This window comes from Chrysochloris asiatica, unplaced genomic scaffold (genome assembly GCF_000296735.1).
Source record: "Chrysochloris asiatica unplaced genomic scaffold, ChrAsi1.0 scaffold00053, whole genome shotgun sequence".
Classification (NCBI taxonomy): Eukaryota; Metazoa; Chordata; class Mammalia; order Afrosoricida; family Chrysochloridae; genus Chrysochloris; species Chrysochloris asiatica.
Window position 1 is genome coordinate 12,400,788 of NW_006408571.1, and position 17,693 is coordinate 12,418,480.

Genomic DNA, 17,693 nt, shown 5'->3' on the forward strand with positions numbered 1-17,693 from the left:
AGAGAGCAGAATGGATAATAAAATAGGATCCTTCAATATGGTGTCTACAAGAAAACAGATACATCAAAGATACCAAGAAAACCTAAATGCCCATCAACAGAAGAAGGGTTAAATAAACTTTGGTACATACACATAATGGAATACTACAAAATAATGAAATACTACAAAACACTGGAGTATTGGAGTCCTGGTGTGGCGCTGTGGGTTAATGCGCCAGACTGCAAAGCTGTTTGAACTGCAAGATCGGCAGTTCAGGCTCACCAGCTGCTCCTCAGACACCCTATACAGGGTCGCTATGGGTCGGAATCTACTTAACGGCACTTCACAACCACAACAAAACATTGAAGAATAATGATGAATCTGTAAAACACTTCACAACATGGTTGAAACTGGAGGGCATTATGCTTAGTGAAATTAGTCAATCACAAAATGACAAATGTTGAAAAGTTAAAGTTTTTCTTGATAAAAGAAACCATCTATGATGGTTATGGGGAGGGTTGAGGTGGGAGAAAATGATTAAAAGGCTAGAGAGTAACATGGGTGACAGGGCAGGCAGCGCACAACAAGAGGGATGTTAACAGAGGAAAGAGGAAGGTAGGTAGCAGGAACCACAAGGAGGAATGCAGTAGTTACAGTGAGTAAAGTTAATACTGTTAACTGTTGGTATGTAGAGGGGATTGCAACCATGTTGTGAAGCAAAGCATATGATTTGTTGAATGTAAAACTGATGATCTGCTCAGTAAACCTTCACTCAATTCACAATAAAAAGGTGGGAAAAAATAAAAAAAGAGTTGGAATCAACTTGACAGCACACAACAACGAGTGAGTACATTCCAATCAGTTAACCACTGACAAGAAACCTGTAAGAAAGAGTACTAATGCAGAATCACAGTCCAGGCCCCCACAACAGGGATCAACAAAAAGGTTACATAAAAACAGGTGACAGGCAAGATGTGGTTTTCAAGCTCTAGTTTGCCTACCTTGGCTCTGAAAGAAAAGGAAAACACACAAGTAAGGGAAAAGAGGTCATGTTAACACATCCTGCTAAATTCTGGGTGGAATGAATAAATGAATCTATCTTATTGTTAAGCTTGTCAAGTACTTTTATCAGTATCCTTTGCAAACCAGTGTCTGCCACTATCACTTCCTTTTTATGAAGTCTCCTGAGATCTACTCTTTAACTTTTTATTGTGAATCTGGTAAAGGTTTAAAGATCAACAGTTTCACATTTAGCAAGTTTTACACTTTGTTTCATCTCAACTATCACAATCCACTCCCTGCAACAACAGTTACCCATGTACCTTTTTTTTTTTTCACAAATAAACATAACAAAATATTTGATGTGCATTTACAAAACAAAAAATACCTATTTATTTAAATGTCCAAAGGGTACATTCTGCCAACCAGCCTCCTGCCCACAGGTACACAGCCTTTCTCAGCCCATGGGCCTAGAGCCCACAACTACTCTGTCTCTCCAAGCCACTGCCTCAGCCACCAACTCTGCTGTCTCTACAGGTAGGCACCTCACACTCCACTCATGTTTTTCCTTCTTGATGGTCCTGGGATCATCTGTTCCTGAAATGAATTAACTAATCCCCACTTTTAGTTAAACATCTTCTACAATTACAGTTGTGACAATCACAATTAATCCTGCTAACAGTTAATCACAATTGATTCATAAAATCATGTCACCATCACCCCTTTTTCACCAGATCAATCTGGAAAAGAGAAAAACTATTCGGAGGAGATTCTATTTTAGCCCCCTCATTCTGAAACTAAGCCCACTCATGAAAGCTTGTAAGCCAACCACTTTATGCTTTTTTATTAGGCCCCCATTTTTGGTAGCCAATGTCTATATTTCTTGTCCCTATCAGCCCAGTACACTGAGGAAAAAAGGTTGTTCCTTGATATGAAGAATCCTTCCATTCAGGTTGGAATTTTGCATCACTGAATTCATAAGCAGAACTGTAGTTCATAAAATGGCAGCAATTTGCACTTGTTCACAGTGTCAAATATCTTTATCTTCCTCAGTTCGAGTTCTGGTCAACTAGCCATCCAAGCTACATCAAATGGTCAAACTAGCTGCGAGTTTAGAAGTTCACGCACACCTCCTTGCTCTTCAAAACAGCTGGTCGCTTCACCTGAGCTCTACTCTGATCTTCTTTTTCATAATATCGCTTCCAAGAGTATGTGGTTGTTGTTGTGTGCCATTGAGTTGGTTCCAACTCATAATATCCCTGTCTAGATTTCTCAAGAGTGACTGGTGGGTTTGAACTGCCAACCTTGTGTGGTTACCTGTCAGGTGCTTATCTTACAGTGCCACACCAGGGCCTATCCAACAATATATGTTGTTATTGTTAAGTGCTGTTGAGTCAGTTCCAACTCATAGCAATCCTGTGTATGGTTTATGAGGAATAGCTGGTGGGTTTAAATTGCCTAACTTGCAATTAGCAGTCCAGTGCTTATCCTACAGTGCCAAACATGGACCCCATATAGACTACCATATATTGCCTTATGTTAATTTCACCTGACAGTTAAAGCCATACAATTAAGAACTAACACAGGGAACTAAGAGCAAAATATCAAGATGATAACTTGCATGGCATTTCTCTTTGCTCTTATAATGCCATAGTGAATTACTTTGTAACTTATTATATCAATGATCATGTAAAACTGTGTCCATGTACAGTTCTCAGTGTATAAAATCTGTTTTTAACCCACCTTCAGTTGCATATATATTCTACCATAAACCATCCATACTCTCACTCCATCATCCATATAGCCAAGGGGATATTTTTAGTAGATGGTTAGCTATGATTAGTTAGGCTACATCAGTGGCCAAAGAGCAAAGAGATGCTAACTCATTCAGGCTGCATTTGAACTGTGGCTTCATTAGCTTAGCCAGTTATGGCTAACTAACTGAGCCAACCAGTTAGGGCAAATGTACAAGTATGTATATGCCCATTGAATATTTAACGAATTATGGAAGGGAAAGAGGAAAGGAACAATGCTTGTAAGAAAAGCAATAACACCTTAGATTATGTTTATGACAACCTCTTTTTACTTTATTATTCTTTCCATGCTCACACCACAGCCAGTATCCCAGCTTTACAAAAAAGAAATTTAGAAAATTGATTTTTTCCCAGGATTACACAGCAACTTGCCCAACTCCAGCTAGACCCTATAACCTTCTATTTTAGGTACTTTCCAACTCCACCCCCAGCTATGCTGTTAAGAAAGAACTTTAACAGTTGTTTTCTGTTTAGTCTAAGTAGCAGTCCCCCAATAGATGTAACCTGTGGGGTCAGTCTGCTACTCCATTAACTCAGCCCAGGTCTACTAAGAGCACACACATGTCTTCCAGAATTTTGCCAGTGAAGGCCTTCGCACACTCATGGTGGCCTACCGAGAGCTGGATGATGCATTCTACCAGGACTGGAGCAGCAAGCATACTGAAGCCTACCTGTCTTTGGAGAATCGGGAAGATAAATTGTCAGATATCTATGAAGAAATTGAAAAAGACTTAATGGTTAGTGTGAGAAACCCAGGACCAGAATGGGGATGGGGGTGACAGCCAGCAGACTCAGCAAGGCCTCTGAGAGTAGCTTAACAGAAGGTAGGCACAAGCTCTCTCTGAAAGCCAAGGGAGACAGGCTTGTCAGGAAAGCACTAAAACTTTGCACTAGTGGCTGGTTGCTGAAATCCAACTGATTCAGAATATCCTGAATTTTTAAAAATCAACAAATGACCGATAGTGCACTGGGTGTAATTCTTATCTTTCTGGCAGTATTTCTTATCTCAAAGCTGCTCACCAGAAATTTAAGTAATCTGGGAGAAATTAGGACCTAAATCATGTACAGATTAGGTAACAAAAATAACCATATTCATTAAACATATTTGTTAAGTGCCTTCTGTTTGCTAGGTCCTATTCTAAGCCCTGGGTAAGTTGTTAAATTAATATTGTTAAGTGCCATGGAGTCAGTTTTGACTCATAGAAACCCTGTATAGAGTTTCTGAGGCTTTCAATCTTTTGTAAGAGCAGAAAGCCTCATCTTTCTCCTATAGCAGTGGATAAAACAGACACAAATCCCTGTCCTTATGGAAATTACATTCTAGTGAGGAAAGCAGACACCAAATAATACATATGTCAGATAATGAGAATGATATGAGGAAAGATAAAAACAGGAGTGGGGGCGGGAAGGAATGCCCACACGTGTGTTTTGGAGAAGGCAGAGACATAATTTCTGTTTTAAATAGGGCAGTTAACCTTCACTGTGAAGGAGACGTATGAGAAGAGATCTGAATGAGGTTGGAAGTTAAACAGATCTCTGAGTCATTAGCTTTCCAGACAGGAGGAATGGTATGTGCAAATGCCTTGAGACAGTAACATACCTGATCTTCTAGTTGAACAGCAAGTCAACCAGGATGTTTACAACAGTGAGAGAGAAAAGTAGTAGGGGATCCCTAACAGCCATTATAAAGATTTATGTTGAAACAGGAAATCGTTAAAGCATTCAGCTAGTGAAGTGATGTGATGGTTTTTTTTTTAACTATTTCTCTGGCTATATTGAGAATATCCTGGCTGTAAAAGGAGGCCAATTATAAGGTTATTACAGCAGTACAGGCTAGAGATGATGACTTGGTCCAGAACCAGCCTGGATCCACATGAGGCATGGTTAGAGTGCCTATATTCTTAAAAGGTAGGCCCAACATAATTTTCTGATAGATTGGATTATAAAGTATGAGAGAAAGAAAAGCTAAGGATAACCCCAGAACTTACCAAACTGATTTAAACTGGCTCTGCTGTAATAAGAGAAATTACTAATACCAAGTGGGAAATTTTATAGAGATTTCAAAGGTCTCAAACCTCTTCCCATAGTCAGTTTGTGGTGTATTTCTAGACTGTCCTTCTAGAGGCCTAACAGAAATCTGGTTTGTCTGTCAATTCTTCAGTCTCTCAGTCCTGGTATCCATCCCTTTGGTTAGGACCATTGGGGTACTATAGAGAGAACTTTAGTGTAAGAAAAGGCCTTGAAGACATTAGAGGGCCCCCATGAGTATAAACGAATGGAATACACCCAAATCCTTATGGGTTGAAGGAACAAATGAAAGAGGATACAATAATCCCTTGTCTGGGGTCTACTACTTTTGGAGAACAAAGCCAGGAGTTGAACTATGAAGCAGGGGAGTGTTGAAGTGAAGGTATGTTGAGCAAGTGAGACTTCAAGTTTAGAAGTGACACATACCTTTATGCATGACTTGAACATATCCCTTGTCCCTCTCTGATCCTAATAGTCTGTATTTCTAAGTTTGATTTCAGTATATAGTTGAAAAGCTGTCTGTATTCAAAGGTAGATTATGCCAAGTTTGATATCATTGGGGTCCTTATATCAAGAAAGGAGGCTGATACCAGTTCAGCTGTTGGGTAGCACTAAATGCTGTGACTCTTTCCCTTTTCCTCACTTACCTGATATCTCTGTTCGAAGCTGATAGGGGCCACAGCCATAGAAGACAAACTACAGGATGGAGTACCTGAGACAATCATCACTCTGAACAAAGCCAAAATTAAACTGTGGGTTTTAACTGGAGATAAGCAAGGTAAAGAGAAGCTCCAAGTCTGAATGATCCACTTCCTTGTGCTCCTTTGTCATTTTTTGGCAAATATTTGGTAACTCAGGTCAAATCCTTCTAGGGCACCTTACTTTATGTCACACGTTGTGTTAGGCATTGGGGGCACAGAGAAAGTCAATCAGACATGATCCATGCTATCTAAGAACTCACAAGCTGAGCACTTTAGCGTTGTCTTTCTGTTTTCTCAAAGATTCATTTTCTTACCACATCCTGCTGTCACCCTAGTTTAGCCTTTGTCTCCTACTAGCTGTTCTTCTGTAAAAGCTTCTGAAGCGATCTCTCTGTCTCTTGCCCTTATTGGTTTCAGTACACAGTACATACAACTATCAGTTTAATCTTCCTAAAATATACTTACTCTTCTACTTAGTGATCTACAGTGAGTCCATGTTGTAAAGGTCAGACTCCTTTATCTGGCCTTTAATACTTGGATAAACTTTTGCTGCCTTTGTTAGGTTGTTGTTAGGTACCATCAAGTCGGCACCCACTCATAGCGACCTTATGCACAGCAGAACGAAACACTGCCCAATCCTGGGCCAACACCACTATTGTTGCCATGCTTGAGCCCATTCATGCTGCCACTTGGCCAATCCATCTTGCTGGGGGTTTTCCTCTTTTTCTCTGACCCTCCACCCTACCAAACGTGATATCCTTCTCCAGCGACTGGTCCCTCCTGACAATATGTCCAAACTATAAGAGACGAAGTTTGGCCATCCTGGCCTCCAAGGAGCTCTCTGGCTGTACTTCTTCCAACACAGATCTTTTGGTTCCATGGGCAGCCCATGGCACTTTCAATATTCTCCTCCAACACCATAACTCAAAAGCATCAATTTTTCTATGGTCTTCCTTATTCACTGTCCAGCTTTCACATGCATATGAGGTGATTGAAAATATCATGGCTTGGGTCAGGTGCACCTTTGTCCTCAAGCTGACATCTTTCCTCTTCAGCATTTTAAGAAAAAAGGTCTTGTGCAGCAGATTTGCCTAATGCAATATGTCATTTGATTTCTTGACTGCTGCTTCCATGAGTGTTGATAGTTGTCTAAGAAGAATGAAGTCCTTGACAACTTCAATCTTTTCTCCATTGATAAGAATGTTGTTTATTGGTCCAAAGGTGAGGATTTTTGTTTTCTTGACATTGAGATGTAATCCATACTGAAGCTGTGCTCTTCTTCAGTAAATATTTTAAGTCTTCTTCACTTTCAGAAAGCAAGGTTGTATCATCTACATATTGCAGATTGTTAATGAGACTCCTCCAATTCTGATGCCACATTTTTCTTCATAGAACCCAGCTCCTCGTATTATTTGCTCAGCATACAGGTTGAATAAGTATGATGAAAGAATACAACCCTGTCGCACACCTCTCTTAATTTTAAACCATTCAATGTTCCCATGTTCTGTTTGAACAACTGCCTCTTGGTCCATGTACAAATTCCTCATAAGCACAATTAAGTGTTCTGGAATACTCATACTTCACAATGTTGTCCATAGCTTGTCATGATCCACACAATCGAAAGCCTTTGCATAGTCAATAAAGCACTGGTAAACATCTTTCTGATATTCTCTGCTTTCAGCCAAGATCCATCGGACATCAGCAATGATATCTCTCATTCCATGGCCTCTTCTGAATCCAGCTTGAACCTCTGGAAGTTCTCTGTCAATGTATGCTTGCATCCGTTTCTGTATTACCTTTAGTAAAACTTATTTGCATGGGATATCAACAATATTGTCTGATGATTTCCGCATTCCATTGGGTCACTTCTTTTGTTATGGGCACAAATATAGATCTCTTTCAATCAGCCAGCCAGATAGTTTTCTTCCAAATTTCTTGACATAGATGAGTGAGTGCCTCCTGTGCTGCCTCACTTTCTTGAAAGATTTCAATTTTTATTCCATCAATTCCTGGTGCCTTATTCTTTGCCAATTCCTTCAATGCACCCTGGACTTCTTCCTTCAGTATCATTGGCCCTTGATCATACGCTACCTCTTGAAATGATTGAACATCGACCATTTTAGGAAATGATATCCTTATTGACCATTATCTTAATGTTACCATTATTTTCAGTATGTCCTATTCAAGGTCTCTGTTCATGCTGTTTCCCCATTTGAAATGCTTTCTTCTTCCTCATTCTAAGCTTTCCTCCAAGGTTTCTGTGGCCATTTCAGTCCATCATCTCAATTTTAATATATTCTACAGTCAGGGTTCAGAACTTAAGTTTTTCTTAGTATGAATTCATTTCAAACTCTAGGTTTCTTCGTATAAACAAAGGGCTACAATCTAATCTTGTCTCAAACTCCCATAATATCTAGCTTAGAAATGAACTTTTAAGGAAATACATGCTGTGTGTCTGGAGACATGCATATAGACTGTAATTGCTTTAAGAAATAGGCAAAGGCTTTGTAGAGAAGGGGAAGTCAGAACAATCCTGTCGTTATTAAATGCCATCCAGTCAGTTCCAACTCACAGTGATCTTGTTTAGGGTTTCTGAGAAACAACTGGTGGGTTTGAACCACCAACCTTATAGTTAGCAATCCAGTGCTTATCCTACAGTGCCATTCCAGGACCCCAAGAATGATCCTGTTGTTGTTGAGTGCCGTTGAATCAATTCTAACTTATCACAACCCTGTACAGGGTTTATGAGGAGCAAGGTGGTGGGTTTGAACCACCAACCTTTTGGTTTGCAGTCCAGTGCTTATCCTACAGTACCACACCAGAAGTCTAAGAATGATCCTAGTTACTGATAAATAACTTGTAAGTAAGTCTACACCAGGTAAACAATCATCTACACATGCTTAAATCTTGTATCCACTGACTAGTGAAAACTACGCTTTGGATGAGTCATGGAAAGTGCAGACAAATGGCCTCTGTGACAGTGTTAGAGTCTGAGAAGACAATGTCCCAGTCTAGAAGTTCCTGCCAAAGTCAGAACTGTGTTCTGCTTTTCCTACAGAGACTGCTGTGAACATTGCCTACTCCTGTAACATATTTAATGAAGACATGGACGGGGTCTTCCTTGTGGAGGGCAGCGACAATGAGACTGTTCTGAAAGAACTCAGGTATAGGTGGGAGAGTGGCCATAGCAATCACCACCAGAAGAAACATAGAAAAAATGAAAGTGAATAAAACAGGAAACCTCAAATATTTTAGAGAGTTTTGTAAAGAAACATTAGGGATAAAAAAGTTGGAGCATGGTGTTGTTGTGTACCATCAAGTCGGGTCCGACCCATAGCAACCCTGTATAGGGTTGCCTAGGAGCAGATGGTGAGCTTGAACCATCAACCTTGCAGTTCAAACAGCTTTGCAATCTGGCGCATTAACCCACAGCACCATACCAGGACTCCAAAACAAGTTGGAGCATGGGGGATGGAGAAATCCTGTGTGTGGGTGGCCAACGAAGTGGCAGCTGTCAGGAGGCCATTAAGTCTAAGTTCCTGACTACTGCTTTATGGAAGCTCTCTACCCACCTTGCCCCCTGCCAGTCTGGGACACATTTTCTTTTCAAAGCTCTGGGGTTTCAGATCAGACTCTGATCAACTACTTTTGACTTTCAGGTCAGCACGGAACCAGATTAAACCTGAATCTCTACTGAAAACAGATCCAATAAACATCCATCTCACCACAAAACCCAGAAAGCCCTTAAGACTACCTGAGGAGGAACCCAATGGAAATTATGGCTTGGTCATCAATGGCTACAGTATGGTGGGCAATACAGAGCTGTAGCTCGGTTCTCTTCTTACTGTCTTCTTAGATCCAATCTACTTCTTAGGAACTTTCTTCTTAGGTCCAATCTACTTCAGGGAGATTACAGAACCCCTCACCTATTCCATGAGTCACCTATTCCCCCTCCCTTCAGGTGCCCTTGTCCAATAGACACCTTTTCTTGGGTTCCTATTATTGTTGTTAGGTGCCATTGAGTAGGTTCTGACTCATAGTGACCCTGTATAGGGGGAGCTTCTGAGAAGCAACTGATGTGTTTGAATTGTTGGCCTTGTAGTTAGCAGTCCAGTGCTTTCCTACAGGTTGTTGTTGATGTTTAAGTGCTGTTGAGTCAGTTCCAACTCATAGTGACCCTGTATAGGGTTTCCAAGGAGCAGCTGGCAAGTTTGAACTGACGACCTTGTGGTTCAGACTGACCTTGCAGTCCAGCACTTATTGTACAGGGCCACAGCAGAACTCTTATCCTACAGGAGTAAATGAGAAAATAAAAACCAAGGACATTTTCCTTTCTTAGCCAAATTGCTCAATAATTTATGGTTGATAGTCTGTCACTTAGGGGAAGAGGGGAATGAAGCAGAACCAGGTTCTCTAAGAAGACACTTGCCTTCCTAACCAGTTAACTGACATGACCCAGTTAGGGGCTCTGATCTGTTTAACCTCCAGAGGCTGAGTTTCCTGATTTACGGGGCTTGTCCTCACATAGGATGGAAAACCCCTAGGCACAGGGTTTCCCATCCCAAGTGAAGGACACAAGAGTACAGACTGGGGGTGAGGAGGGGAGCGGGTGAGTGGGGGTGGAATGTCCTACCCTAAAGGCCTGTGGAACAACCTGAAGAATGGCTGTGTCCTGCTGCTACAGGCCTATGCCCTAGAAAGGAACCTGGAGTTGGAACTGCTGAGAACGGCATGCATGTGCAACGGGGTGGTCTGCTGCCGGATGACACCCCTTCAGAAGGCCCAGGTGGTAGAGCTGGTGAAGAGGTACAAGAAGGTGGTGACACTGGCCATCGGGGATGGGGCCAATGACGTCGGCATGATCAAAGGCATGTGGAGGGATGGGGGAAGAGTCATGAAGTGACCTTTTCCTTCATGGGCGAAACTGATGGGGGTGGCATTGTGCTGCTGGCTCACATTTCTGCATATCAAATGTGTTAGACATTTATACTGTTTTACAGCTAAATTCATGGTCTCCTATACCTGGATCCACACTTATTGGTACATACATACATCCCATTAAACTGTATAATAGATATATACCAGAAGACCAAGAAATCTGGCTTACACTAAAAAAAACAAATTAGAACTTTTAAGAATTTGGGTGTTATCTCCCATCAAGTGTGATCCTTGCTTTTACTTAGGGAAGAAAAATAATCGCTATGGGCCTCCTGAAGAACTTGTTTCTCACTAACAAAGTTCTATGCACAAAGGTGAGTCGAAAATTATCCGCATTCCAGTTATATTAAAACACCTGCCCACGTCACGGCTGATGACAACACTGAGCATGCATATGAAATGATTCTCTTGAATAGACAAGTGACAGCGGATTATGTAGCAAATCATTTGTAAATCAGCCATGGCTCTGCCTATGAAATAACCAACAGACTTGAGTTTTGGAAAAGTTTGTGTGAGATGGGCACTGAAACAACTCATGAAAGAGCATAAACAGAAGCATTTGGACCTCTGCAAACAAAATTTGGACCGATACTGGAAAAAGGTAAAAGTTTCTTTTAAAAAATCATTACTCGTGATGAATCATGGATTCATCACTACGAGTAAATGGCAGAGTATAGAATGGAAATATCCTCAATCACCAACCATGAAAAAGTTCAAGAATCAACCATCAGCTGGAAAATTGATGCTTACAGTTTTCTGGGATCCTCAAGGGCCAGTATTGAAACACTACCAGGGAAAAGGTCAAAACTCAACAATGCTCATTACAGTGAGGTACTTACTGAAGCGCTGAAGTCTAAACTTGTCGATTAAAATAAAGTCTAGAGCCAGAGTGCGGATAACTTTTGACTCACCCTTGAATATCATATTCTCTTCCCAACAGTTGTATTTTAGCCCCTTAGATAAACTCAGGTAATTAAACATTTTATTATACTAACATCCATCCTGCACCTTTAGTTAACTTAAGTGACTTCCAGAGACAAGAAGAAAATGCTAGCTCAGCATCTGTACAGTAGGGAAGTGCCCAGAGAGTTAGACTAGGGGGAAAGATAACCCAGCACAGCGTTGTAGTCCTGAGCTAGTCAGACATTCTTGAGTGACAGCATCCAAAACAAAGTGCAAATGAAGGAGCTGTTTTCTGACTTGCAAGTGAGGGACAATCCACTAAAAAGAAAAGACCCCACTGAGTAAATGCCATTTTGAGCTGGGCCTAACAGTATTTTCCAACTGTGAATGAGGGATTTTGGCAATATGACCTCAGCCTTCCTTTATACTTCCCAGCCTAGGAGCCCAATAAATGAGCTCTGCAGCTGAGAAGCTCTGGGGTTTCATTACAGCTGCTCACGTTGGGGTCGGCATCAGTGGCCAGGAGGGGATGCAGGCCATGCTCAGCAGTGACTTCACCTTTTCCCAGTTCCAGTATCTCCAGCGTCTGCTGTTGGTCCATGGTCGTTGGTCCTATAATCGCATGTGCAAGTTTCTCAGCTATTTCTTTTACAAAAACTTTGCCTTCACCTTAGTGCACATCTGGTATGCTTTCTTCAACGGATTCTCTGCACAGGTAGGAGTCCAGGTGACAATCCCAATTCTGCTCAACTGAGTCTTCTCTATCACCTCTGCCCTAGCTTCAGCCAGATCAGATCCTTGTTCTCCTTTAGAGACCAATGTACGGTGTGCTGCCATCCATCCATAAAGTTCTTGATTCCATGCTGATCCCAGCTCCCAACCCTGCACTATCTAAACTTATGTAAGAAGATTCTTGGATCTGGGAGTTTTCTTAACATCCAAAGGAAACTTTATGGGATATGCTAAGCCTAAACAAGGAGCTCTGGTAGTGTAGTGGTTACGAATCGGGCTGCGAACCGCAAGGTCAGCAGTTCGAAACTACCAGCTGCTCCGCGGGAGAAAGATGAGGATTTCTGCTCCCGTAAAGATTTACAGCCTTGGAAACCCTGTTCAAGGTCGCTATGGGTTGGAATCGACTCGATGACACTTAACAACAACAACAAACAAGGCTCTGAGCCATGCCAGACAAGCCAATGATGGTCTTCATCTGTAATCATAGTGACTTTTCCTTTCCTACCATCTCTGCCTGCCCCCCCACACACTCACACACAATTCTTGTTCTGAAAATTAATTCCACCTTTTAATATGAACTCTCTCCCATCATAGTGGGGGAAGAGTACACCTCTAAGAGGAGTCCTATTTCCTATGAGAAGAGTTTCATGAAGTCTCTCTTTTTTTAACGTTTTATTGTGATTTATGTGATAGTTTACATGGGAGAACATTAGTTTTACATTCATCCTATTGTATATCGTTTCATTGCCGTGGTTACAGTCCCCTCCATGCATCATCAACCAACAAAAGGGTATATCCTACAAGCCTGCCCCCACCCCCCCTGTCGTCAGCACACAGCCCCTTTCCCTCTCTGGGTCTAAAGTCCCCAGCTGCTCCATCTCTCCACATCATCGTCTCTGCCTCTATCTCAGGGATCACTGCTTCTCTGGGTAGGGTCCTGCTCTCCGCTCTTCTCCCTTCCTTCATGGTTCCAGGGACTTCCGCTCCTAGACTGCAAAGTTAATCACTCAGGAGTCTCTTGAGGATTCCCAAGAAAAGCAACCTCAAGGATAATTATCTTGGGAGATCCTACTATTCCTGCTGCAATAGGCTCCAGGAAAAACAGATCAGTCAGGAGACAGTAGAAGACTTGTATGTTCCCCAGAACCTAGAAAAGCCAGTCTGCTTTGTTAGGGGTGGAGTGGGAGAGAGAGAGAGAGAGAGAGAAAGAGAGAGAGAGAGAGAGAGTGTGTGTGTGTGTGTGTGTGTGTGTGTGTGTGTGTGTGTGTACTGACCTCTAGTGGCTAGTAAGGAAAGGAGACCTCTCTGATGGAACAATCATCGGGTATCTATCTATTCCCCCTTGCCAATGTCAGAGATACCGAAAGCACTGGAAACCAATAGAAATCACTGCATGTCAGACAGTAAAGAGAGCTCAGAGGCATACATGCCTGGCAGTGCAGCATACAGTCAGCACGCTCTGGCAGTCACTCTGGGTCCTTTCTGTGCAGGGAGGGTCAAGGCAGGTCGTGGTAGGCATGACATGATCTTACCCCAGCGTGGGACACAGGGCCAGTCAGTATTCTAGTTAGAAGAAAACTAGATACTGGAGGAAAACTTTCTGAGTCAGGTTTCTGAAATCAAGATGCTGCTCTAGTTAGTGGGGTAGCAGTGATGGGAGGATTGGACTGTTTTGAACATGGGAGGTAGAACTAGAACTTGGGAAAGAGAGAAGCCTAAGCAATCTCCTTGGTGTCCTTCCAGACAGTTTATGATAACTGGTTCATCACTTTCTACAACCTGGTCTACACCTCCCTTCCTATCCTGGGCCTGAGTTTGTTTGATCAGGTAAGACCAGGGAAACACATCTTAGTCACTGCTGAAGCCCTTGGACTCTTAAGGAGTAGTCCTGGGCATCACCAGGATTGGTATCATAGAATAAAGAATCCTTCTCCATAGAGAATAATCATCAGTTTTTAAAAATCCCAGTTTTCCCATGTCGGTTTTATCCTTGTAGAGAGATACATGGAAATTGTACTAGATGGTAAAATGAGTGTGTACAAGAGTATTGAATGGACACAGTTATTGAAGCTGGATTCAGTAAAGAGCCTTAAAAAAGGAGAGACCAACATAGAAATACAAGGGGGCTTCAAAACAGTGGTGGGAAAATGGAATGAAAAGATTATGGAATTTTTCTATGAACTTGTTGAAACACCTTGTAAAGAGACTGAAATAAACCAGTGCAAGTAGTCCTAAGTGAGCAGTCTTAAAGGTATAGCATGAGATATTGTGAGTCATAGGGAGCCAGCCTAGGTGATACCATCTATCCTTATTAGAAGTTCCCCCTGGGCAGTGAGGGCCCTAGTGACCTACCTCTCACTCCTCTTCTACCCCTACCTCCCATCCTGGGTATATGAAGTAGAAAAGAAGTCCTCAAAAAGTAAGAAAGTCACTAAAAGAGAACTTCAAGGGATCAGGGTTCCCAAGCTCCATCAGGATAATGATTCTGAAGAAAATTCTCTATGAAGTAGCTGCCAACCTCAGAGTAGCAAAAAGGATGAGTTTTGTCACTAACAGTTCTATCTAGTCCCAACAGTCTAATTCTAAAGTGTGGCACTGTAGAATAAGCATTGGACTGCTAACCGTAAGATTGGTGGTTCAAACTCACCAGCCGCTCTTCAGAAACCCTAGACAGGGTCACTATGAGTCAGAATTGGTACAATGATACCTAACAACATGCTCTCTGAAGCCAAGTCTCAAGACTTGTTATCTGAAATTTCAGACTTTAAGAAATGAAGATGACCCATTGTTACCCACACAGAGAATCCTCCTATAAATCACAAACATGGATTCTTCCAAGGGACTGACTGGTCCCCGCTGACTCCCCACCCCCACCTCACCACTTACAGGCTTTTGATACAAAGAACATTCTACTAAAGGTATACCTAAACATGGAAATGTGTGTCTGACTCATCATAAACTTCACTTCTCCCTTGCATCTATTCCAATCCTAGTTACTCCCTTCTTACTTAACTTCCCAATCCTGACTCCATGTCCTTCCCATCATCCTGACCCTCTCCTAGTATTCTTCAACTACCTAGGTCCTAACCTAAAGAGTAGGGTTTTAGAAAGGCTCTATGGTCACCACTCTGTTCTCTGGTTCCACTTCTCAAGTAGTCCATGCCCCAGGGAGCTGGCAGCAGATAATCTAGGTTTCAGTGAGGAAAAATGCCTCCACTCTGGTGGAGATGGGACCTTCAATGGAAAAACCCTGAGTCGTCTTCTTTACTTTTGGTACTTCCAGGATATAAATGGAATGTGGAGCCTACACATCCCAGAGCTGTATGAGCCAGGCCAGGCCAACCTCTATTTCAACAGGAAGGCATTTGTGAAGTGCTTAATACATGGCATCTACAGTTCCCTTGTGCTGTTCTTTGTCCCTATGAAGACCATTTACAATTCAGTACGCAATGATGGGAAGGAAATGTCTGGTTACCAGTCCTTCTCTGTAATAGTGCAGACCTCCTTGCTCTGTGTGATGACAATACAGGTGTGACTAGTGGGGATCAGGGGAATGGGTGGGGAGCCTGGCTGGGATAAAGGGAAGGAGGGCAAGAGTAAGAAGGGAGGTGGCTGCTACATACCAGGACACAGAATTCTGCATATAAGAGAATACTTTTCAGATTGCCCTGGAGACAACTTACTGGACATTTATAAGCCACTTCTTCACCTGGGGTAGCCTGAGCTTCTACTTCTGGGTCCTATTCTTCCTGTATAGTGATGACCTGTTCCTAATGTTCCCCAACGTCTTCCAGTTCCATGGTAAGGTCCTGCCCAGTGGGTGTATATGTGGGAGGGAGAAGGAAAAGTTTTAAGCAAATGTATTTGTTTTGTTTATTGAACAGCTATTATTATGTGGTAGGCTTTGTGGATAAGAGATGAATAAAATAGAGCCTTTGCATTAAAAAGGCTAAAAAATCTAGGTAAGGGAAATATTTTTCCTTATTACTATTTTCAGACTTCTTAAATTATTTGATCTTTACAGCGTACAATGATGTAGACAGGATTAGAATTTTTAACACCATTTTAGAGACAGGAGACAGATTTTTCTAAATTAAATTCAAATCTAGGTGTTCTGACTCCCAGTCTAATGTCCCTTACATTGTGGTATATTGTCTCCTGACTTCCATCTCCACATGGCTGAGGACAAAATATAGAGGGAGTACATGTAGCTGGCTCCTATGTCTTGGTAGGCCAGTAACTCATTTTTTTCTTCCAGAGATGTCAATCTTATTTTTTGTGCTCAGGTCAGCAATCTAGGATTCCCCCATAACCTACCCCACTACGCTGCTCTACCTTTAATGGGATACTAAGGCACCTAAATTTATGGAGACTTTGGCTCCAAAAAGAATCCAACTGCCATTTCTGTGCATTTATCTTATGTCTCATGAGACTAGGCTGTCTCCAAATCAATAACTCTCTTCTTTGAACCAAAATGGTATTTACGTTCTGGCTGGCATCTCCTAATCCTGACTCCACTACCCACTCCCAACCCCCACTCCCATTGCCTTTCTCCTTCTGGCTGATTGCTTTCAGGAGTGGCCAGGAACACTCTAAACCAGCCGCAGGTGTGGCTGAGTGTTATTCTCAGCGTGGCCCTCTGTGTGTTGCCTGTGATGGGATACCAGCTTCTCAAACCAATATTCTGGCCCATCGGCGTGGACAAGGTGAGAGGACCAAGGAATCGGCTCAGATATAATTCATGACCATCTTTGCCTTTACCTCTGTGGGTGAAAACCCTGTTCCTTCTAATCTGGCTGTAGGCTTTATCCAGAATCCGTGACTGCATGAAACGACCACTGGCACCCCGAGCCCAGCCCAAACGAAGATACATGGGTCCTCATCGTTCTGCATACGCGTTCTCTCACAAATCTGGCTTTGGGGCTCTCATTACCTCCGGCAAGACCATGAAGTACAAGCTACCCAAGAAAAGCAACTGTGCCCTTAAAAAATAGAGCCCCTTAGGGAAACCCCAAAGGAGTCAGTCGTTGCTCTTCCTCCCTTACTTTGGAAGGAGGTATCAGAATCCCTGGTGAAACAACATAACCTGCCCCTCCAGTCTCACTAGAGAGGCTCATTCAGCTTCTTTGTTACCCAGAAGTAATGAAAGCAAAGGTACAGAATGCGTCCCTAGACACTTGCCAGAGTTTTGCAGCACTTCAAGGAAAAGCAAACTCGGGACTTCCTTCCCAGTTATTATAGTTCAGATAGCAAGTGTGGAAGTAGAGAGTGAAGACGGGAAAGATCAGGAAAGGAAAAGAAGATTGAACCTAAGAATCTTACTTTAGGCCCTGTATCTCCCATGCCCAGGATAACCACAGACCTTCTCAGGGATCCACCCAAACATACTCCCACCCAGGTACCCTTCTGAGGTTTATCTGGGGGTTCTTCTGCCTGTCTTGAGTAGCAAAAGAAGGCAACTCTGACGAGTTGATCTTAAGAAATGAAAGAAAGTTTCTGGACAAAAAAATAAATAAATGGAGGTGATTCCTGCCTGGACAGGAATTCCTGCCTTCCTCCCTTCTCTTTGACCCAGAAACTGACTTCTGTTCATGCCTCA

The 17,693-nt window shown here is 42.3% G+C and overlaps 1 protein-coding gene across 1 annotated transcript in view; it reads left to right on the top strand.

Annotated features, from left to right (window-relative positions):
- LOC102814823 (probable phospholipid-transporting ATPase FetA-like) overlaps positions 1 to 17,088 on the top strand; it is a 154,219-nt gene extending 137,131 nt beyond the window's left edge. The window contains exons 17-27 of the mRNA XM_006863170.1: positions 3,365 to 3,529; positions 5,487 to 5,598; positions 8,580 to 8,685; positions 9,181 to 9,328; positions 10,206 to 10,389; positions 11,854 to 12,077; positions 13,838 to 13,921; positions 15,378 to 15,623; positions 15,757 to 15,895; positions 16,670 to 16,800; positions 16,897 to 17,088. Of these exons, the coding sequence (XP_006863232.1) occupies positions 3,365 to 3,529; positions 5,487 to 5,598; positions 8,580 to 8,685; positions 9,181 to 9,328; positions 10,206 to 10,389; positions 11,854 to 12,077; positions 13,838 to 13,921; positions 15,378 to 15,623; positions 15,757 to 15,895; positions 16,670 to 16,800; positions 16,897 to 17,088 (1,731 nt within the window). The remainder of the gene's footprint in view (positions 1 to 3,364; positions 3,530 to 5,486; positions 5,599 to 8,579; positions 8,686 to 9,180; positions 9,329 to 10,205; positions 10,390 to 11,853; positions 12,078 to 13,837; positions 13,922 to 15,377; positions 15,624 to 15,756; positions 15,896 to 16,669; positions 16,801 to 16,896) is intronic.
- Positions 17,089 to 17,693: the final 605 nt, after the last annotated feature.